Below are 7,893 nucleotides of genomic sequence, written 5' to 3'. Positions count from 1 at the left end.
GGAATCTGTTGAAAGCAGTTCGCAGCGGCTGCAGAGATACCCCCCCCCCCCAAAAAAAAAGTCACAAGAGGAGACTCTGAAGTTTACGTTAGAACAGCCAAACACATCTGATGACTTTCAAACGTCTAGGAAATGTTTTCTAAAGTGAGTGTGATGTTTCAAGTTTCTCACAATCTTTAAAGTGAGATAAAGAGCCATAAAATATATTTTTTATTTTAATTCAGTAGTATCACTTTCATCTTTGTCACCAGCTTTGAGGAAGAACCTGCCACAGACAATGATGGTGCACTGTTACACTGCCGTCATTGACACTGACAGTTTATATAATGGACAGAGCTTCTGCATCTGTTTAATGGTCTTAAAACTGCATTCTATGTTAAAGGCAAGTAGGGGGCAGCTCCATTTGGGCCTGGCAATATAAACTGATACCAATTGAGTCTTATAGGAGAAATGAGTTGACTTCTCAGATTGATTATTCCCTCGTAAACAGTTTCCTGATGGAGTTCTGGTCTCAGTCTCTAGTTTCAGTCTTCTTCCATACAGCATGATGTTGCATCATAACTTTCCAGTTAAAACACAAAGAGAAGTAATCCATATATCAGGAGCAAGATGAAAAGTCTCCTAACAAGCATTTATGCATTTTTAATGAACAGGTGAGGATCTCTGCACTCCCTCGTCTAAAAGGTTCAAAGAATCAGAAAGATGCACACTATAAAGGAAACTGATGCAATAAGGTGACGTTGAAAAAGATTCAAAGAGGAAGAAAAATACTAAAAACAAATTCAAGACATCTCAGTAGTTCACAAACTGGTCCATCATCAGCAGTGCTGTTAAACAGATTATTTAAATAGTTCAGAGTGGAGACGCTTTTAGATCAAACTGCATCATTAGATCCATTCTGAGCTGTGGTACATTAATTTTTCGGCCTGTATTTTCTAAAAGGATTATCCTTACAGAGTTATCGGTTATTTTTGGATCTCTGAGGGATTTTAAAATCTTCTTTTTTAACAAGACTAAACATGGTAAGAATTTGGCTTCTCAGAGACGCTGTAGGAGCTAAAACTGTTGGTGTGACAACAGTGGTGTGAAGCAGTTCTACCTACCAGTGCTGTCACCTTTTTAAAAATGTAAAGTTTGAATGACTTTGGTAATATTAAAGGTAATGCCAGACAAATGTGTGTGTTGCCATCCGACTAATAACTAAAGAATGGAAACAGGATTATTTCTTTTTCTTGTTCTGTCCCACTTGTTATTACCTAACCCAACTTTGAATGTGTGTCAATCAATCAGTGTGTCGTTGTCAAGGCTGTTGCTAAGTATAGGCTCTTCCTTTCTGACAGAATGCTAACAGTTAGCTGTCATGCTATCAGTTATCTCGAAATACTGTCGGGATCGCTTCTGCGACACGGTTTGGCTCCGTGTGCCGTATATCTTCAAATCCCACTGAGAGCGTCTTCAGAGCATCTGGCCGACCTGATGTTGGTTATTTTATTTTGAAAATTAGTTTCTGTGTCTGAAAAAAAAAACTAACTAACTAAAAAAAATATTGGGATTGAATTATGTTTTGTATGTTGAGTGTCACCATGCTAGTGTCTTTAATTGTCCCCCATCTTCATTAAAACAGACATGGTGCACGTACACTGAGTGCCTTACAATTAAGATTTTCAGTTTGGAGGTTTGAAAATATGGTCACCATATATGGACCTCCTGTTGGGATGACCTTGTTAAATCTATTATGAATTATTAAAATACTGTGTCTCATGTTTGTGAGTCTGGGCATCAACAGCTTGTAAATAAAAAGAATATGCAACGAAACAATTTAAACATTATAAAAACAAGCTCCTCATGAGCCCCTTAAGGTAGAAATCTGCTCCAAAATGTCGACATTGATTCTGTTTTTATTCTCTGAGTCAAAGTTTTCTAGTTTGCGAGGAGAAAAACTTCCAAAAGCTGCAATAACACTCTGACATTAAAAACCCACACAGCTCCCGGTGCAGCAATGTTTCCTTTTGCTTACAGACATTCATCCCCTTCACAAAAACACAATGACTCCAGCAGCAGCGGCGGAGGAGGAGGAGGTGGAGGAGAGGCGAACGCCAAATTAAATTAAGCTAAAAGACTAGTTGGTCCTGGGAGGGTGCTGTGGAGAGGAAATGCAGAGGCTCCGGGGAAGAACTAACCTTTCCATCTGAGAGGAGCAGATTAGGTTGGATTAGTGCATCACCACTTTACAAACACACATTCCACAGGACCCGATATGAAACCTAATTAAATTTGGACAGCTGCATGAAATGGGTTTAGGAGGCTCTCTTAATGAATTCCTACGCTCTCCATTAGCTCTGACATTCACACCACAATCAGTCCTGCCTGACAAAAGGTGAAGAGAAGCAGCCTTTCACAGTCTGAGACGAAGTTAAAATGAACAAAGACGGAGCAGGAGTTGATATCAGTGAGGCGTAAAAGCGGCGAAGTGCAGGAGGTGTCGAGCCGACGACTCTGACGGAGCGAGCAGCAGAGCGGCAGATGAAGTATTTGTGGAAACAGAAAAAGAAGTTGCCGCTCTGATCGCTGCCTGCTGGATCCAGCTTTTCTCCATCACAGCAAACTTATCTGGGTCAAGTAGCAGAGCTGGAGTTGTGCGATTCCTCCAGAGTCTCTCTGGAAGCCGAACTGAAGGAAGGATGGGATGATGTGGCTGCAGGCTTCCATTTATTATCAATGTTTACTTGGTTTCTTTCCCCCCAGAGTCAGTTTACACACCGTCCCCGGCGGCCTGAACGGCACAAATAGAGCCATCTGTAACGGGTTTCATTTGCACTGCAGTCCAGGAGAACAGTGCGACAAATCTAAATCCAATATTTTGTCTTTCTCATTCACCCGTCAATTAATCTTTTTAACTTTTAGTGATACAGAGTGAAGGTTCATGGATGTATTAAGCAGAATGTTCTGGGGTCCGATCAGCATCACAGCATCATGACATGACAAAGCAATATGGCATAAGTGCTACCAAAGTTCCTTTTAACCTCCGACAGGAAACAATGAATATGGAAATGCACTTCCTGAAAACAAAGGTACCTGCAGTGTCCTGACTGCCCTCTGCTAGCTGCTTCAGGATGTTCACAGATAAAAGTTTAAGTTTTTTAGCTGAAGAAACGAGAAGACGGATAAGAACAAAAGCAAAGACGAAGAGCTTCCTCCGTCTGAATGTAGATCAAACTGAAACTTTAATCTCTAAGGGAATAAAGGAACTGGTTTTAGGGGCGAGAGTTCTGATGCTTCTTCAACTCAAGACTCACCAGCTGCAGCCAGATGTTGGTGGTCAGCACCTGGTTCTTCTCATCCTGCAAACAGAAAAACAAGCAAACAATCAGGATCCTCTGCTGCAGTCGTGTTTGAAAGTCTGTCCACTCTCTACTGTTTCCTTCAGCCTTCTGAATTAATCTTAACCGGGGCAGCGTTCCAGCAGAGAGCAGGATGAATATGAATAACGTCAGTGTGATTAATGTCCGGCCTGTTAATACATTCTCAGGTCGCTGAGCGTACAGAGGGAATTAAAACATGGAGGGAGGAGGGACATTAAAGGTAAACCAATGTTTTTAATAGACTACTGACCTTCAGTTAGTACAACAGTGAATGAATCTACTCACTAATGTGTCAGATCCTCATATATCTTCTTCCTATGTATATATAATATGTTACTGGTTTTTAGTTAAGCAGTTTATTTTGACTCCATCTGGCCAAAAAAACATAATAAAATTGTGTTTGTTATTTTTTAAAGTTTAAGTGATAATAGAACAACAGCTATGCGTGAGGGAGGAGAAAACACTGAATTTGTCAAAAAAAAGAACCTTATTAATAATAACAATAAAATATAATAAAATAATAAATAAAAATACATAACAAAGACACAGAATTGAATAAAAAGTTCCTAAAGATATTAGCAAAACTCATCTCTGATCAATATTCACGGGAAATAATCTGCTCAGAATTTATCCAAATCTCGGGTTTTAAACAAACTCCCTGCATTTATTGGGTTCACTGTTTGGGTTCATTAATCAGTTTATCAGCTGTTCTCTCCTGTTATTAATACTGTTGAATATAACAACATAACTCAATAAGAAGTAAGGGTGCTCATGTGGACAAAAATCTGAAGTGTACTCATTTCAGGCAGTGGGATATATCATTAAAATCTGCCACTTTGTCTGTTTAGAAAAGGACTCTCTTGAGGAAGAAGAGTGTACCACAGGATGAGGTCAACAGGGAACTAACAGGGTTTTTATGAACACAATCTACAAGGTTTCTGGCATTTGCTGTGAAGCAGCAGCTGCACGGTAGGACATTATCTCATAAAAAGTGTTTTTTCTTCTGTTCATTGTGGCTTTAAACTCCCAGATCATCCCCCTCAGTGCCGGGAGGCTGTGAGCTGTGAGTGGTGGCACTTATCAGCTTGTATCATCTCAGCTGCTCAGCACAGTTTCACAGCTGCTGCTGTTTTGCCTCGTTGCCTCTGAGTTTTATATCCGAACCAGTAGGTTTTCTTTCCAGCTGGCTGCGTCTCCCAGGTGAGGTTGAGGTTCCTTCCCTCCGCTGCTGCTCTGGACAATAAGCTTTACAAATACATTCACGCTCCTGCTGCCTTCGTGACCTTAAAGCTTTAAACTGTTTTGATGCAGCCATTTCTTTCTTGATGCCTGCAGAGCTATTTAATTGTACTTGTAGTGTACAAATAAGTTATATTACTTATTAGCAAATAATAATTATTCATAAATTGGCTTTAAAGTGGCCGACTATATAATGCTGTATGTATTAAACTTCCTGTTGATTAAATGTTAATTGAGTTCATTATCGAGAGTAATAAATAAAGTATTTCTGTAGCATTTGTCCCATAACTGTGAGACTTCCCTGACAGACATACTAATATTAATGCCACCCACATTAAAGGTCCAGGTCGCTATGTTTTAGTAGTCAATCACAAAGTTTCCTCTGAATTGATGTTTAAATATACCGTCTGAATATCTGACCTTAATGAATAAAGGTCGTAGCAGAGGCTATAGAGCAGCTTTGATCACCAAATGCCGGTGTCTCTGCAAAGTTTTGCCAATTAGCAAACGCTTTGCACACGACGTCTCGGTGATAAACATCGGGTCAACATCGGGTCGACGTACATGTGCTGTCTGGGTCGTATCTGCTCAGCACAGTTTGACAGCTGCTGCTGTTTTGCCTCGTTGCTTAGAGTTTTACATCCGGACCAGTAGGTTTTCTTTCCGGCTGGCCGCTCCGGTCTGCGTTTCCCAGGTGAGGTTGAGGTTTCCTCCCTCCGCTGCTGCTCTGGACAATAAGCTTTTACAAACACATTCAGGCTCCTGCTGCCTTCGGGACTTTGATCAAACATTCCTGCATATTGCCAATAACATCCGCTGGAAAATGATTTATTGCATCATTTCTGTGCAGTGTGAGAGCATCTTATATCAGCACCAGGTTTCCAGCAGGTAACTAATCAACATCACGGCCCAGTGAGAGCGCTGCTTCAACATGAAATACACAAACACCATCAATCCAAACCGCCGTGAGGATGATCAACAGTACAATGACTTATTGACTCTGTTGGATCCTGTTATGAACTGCTCGGCTGCACATCCGTAATCTTCTGAGTGTCAAGATTTCAGTTTTTATTCTTCATTGTTGACATTTTCAACGTGAGAGAAGGCACTCGGGAGCATAAACGCCACATCCTTCGACCCTCATCCCTACATAGAGACATAAATCAGTGCGTGTGGATCCCAAACCATACAGCTGGCGCCCTTTTTATTTTCTTTGCACCTAATTTTTTCAATTTATTTACTGTGATAAGATCAAATCTCCCTGGTTTGGATATGTTTGGCTACCTCCGGCGCTGGGACGTCCCTCCTCAGTCTGGGTGCTTTAATATGTGGGAACTCATTTGCGTTGAGCATGAAATTGAGTTTGGAGGGAACTCCCCTGAGGAAAGGCTTTCAACAGCTCCTTTAACAAAGCCTGCAGACAGATGCAGACTTACATAATAATAAACCGTATAGCAGGAGGAGAATCTGTATGTACCACATGAATCTGAGGGACAAGATTCACCTGAGATCAGAAAATAAAACAATCTAATCCAAACTCTCTGAGAGCTTCTCTACTGAATCTGAATCTGTGTCATTATCGGATATTAATAAGTAATGAATGAGGATTCTAGCACTGTGAGTCTTTTCAAAACTCATCCAAATTAATCAAGTTGAGGAATTAGGAATGACCGAATGTGTCACATGTTGGAAATAAGACACTATAAACGGAGTGAAATTAATTGTAAATCTAGCCCATGAATGTTGCGATGATGACTGCAGTGATTAAACTGAAAAAGTATGAGATGTTATGATGAAATAAGGAAATTAATGGTGGAATGAAGCAGTGGTCGGGGGTGTGTAATGAGTAACAAAGATTAATTTAAACCCTCTACGTGAAGAATTTTTATGTGAATATAACTTTTGGATTTATCTTGGGTCATAATTAGACGGCGCTGCTGAAAAGTGGAGCAGAAAAGTTGTGAAGTTTGATTTAGAATAGTTTGCGACAGCCGTGCAACTAAGCTAACTGACTCAGCCCCGGGATGCCAGGAGCCAAACCTGGCAAGAAAACCACCTCACTACTGGACTCCCTGTCGGACTGGCAACGTTTGGGCTCAGGGTTTGTGTTCGGTCCCAGAAGCTAGACGGGGATGCTAGCTCATAGTGCTTGCTGCATAGTGGTGGAGATGAAACACATACTTAGCGCTATTAGCTGCTGTTAATGCCAATCAATATCTAGCTTCCTGTTTTCACAGGAAAATGTAAATACAGGAAGCAGACAGCTCTCTGCTGCTGCTCCTGTTTCATCGGGACTTTAAACAGGACCCAGTCTGAGAGTCCTCTAGAAGAGCTTTGCATGATTCACGTAACAGCAGCCCTCCTCTGACAAAAGGACGTTAACACTGTTTATTTTATAGAATGAAACCGTGGACTCATTTGTAACCCACAAAATGCAGATTTTCATAACTTAATGTCAATTTTAAGAGCAGAATTTAAATATTTTATCACAGTACAGTCATATAATTCAGTTTGCAGCTCAGGAAACACGCTTTAGGGCAGAGTTCCTCTTTAAGAGTAATGATGAAATGATGTAATAGGTAAGTAAAGTAAAGTTTGTAAAAGCTTGAGCCGAGTTCAGGCTGAGTCACTGCTATTGATCGAGAAGCCCCCGCAAAATATATTATGCTTATTCTGTGTTCTGGATCAATGAGAGTCTTTAATGAGCTCTTTAACTAATTAATGTATTTTATGTTTATTGTTCAGAACGCTGTGGGCGCAATCAGCTAAATCTAAAGTTTACCTCTATTTTATCTGGGAGAAAAAACTCTCCACACACGAATGAATACAAAATAAAAGTATTTACTAAATGCCACAAGAGGTATAAATATGTCTTTTTGAGTGAGCCACCCCTTTAAGAAGCTTTCACTGTCACTTTTCAGTATTTGAGAGGTTTTATTTGAAGCTACGGACAAAAATCAGTCGAGACTCATGAAGTATTAAAGGTTTGACATCCAGCTGTGGCAGCGGCTTTTTCACATCGAATTCTTCTACATGTGGAGTCTCTGCAGCCACCAGCTGTGTGTGTGTGTGTGTTGTTACATGCTGTGGAGGGGCAAATGAGAGGAGTAAAGCTGACCTGCTCTCCTGCAGTGAGGCAGTGGCATACTGAGGCTTCAGTGCATCAGCAGCACAGTGTACAGTGTGTCAGTCTCTGTTTTTATAGAACCAAACAAGAAACTCAGAACAAGAGAGAGTAAAAAGTGCTGCAGCCAGGACTCTGAGCTCTCTAATGATGTGTGTGTGTGTGTGT

At 40.7% G+C, this 7,893-nt stretch overlaps 1 protein-coding gene across 1 annotated transcript in view; it reads right to left on the bottom strand.

Moving 5' to 3' along the window:
• LOC118330981 (neuronal acetylcholine receptor subunit alpha-7-like) overlaps window positions 1-7,893 on the bottom strand; it is a 27,147-nt gene that overhangs the window by 14,686 nt on the left and 4,568 nt on the right. The window contains exon 3 of the mRNA XM_035665738.1: window positions 3,297-3,341. Within this exon, the coding sequence (XP_035521631.1) occupies window positions 3,297-3,341 (45 nt within the window). The remainder of the gene's footprint in view (window positions 1-3,296; window positions 3,342-7,893) is intronic.

Source organism: Morone saxatilis, unplaced genomic scaffold (genome assembly GCF_004916995.1).
Source record: "Morone saxatilis isolate NCDOM2014 unplaced genomic scaffold, NCSU_SB_2.0 Contig2, whole genome shotgun sequence".
Taxonomy (NCBI): Eukaryota; Metazoa; Chordata; class Actinopteri; family Moronidae; genus Morone; species Morone saxatilis.
Note: the sequence above shows the minus strand (reverse complement) of the source record. Positions and strands in the feature narration are given on the sequence as shown.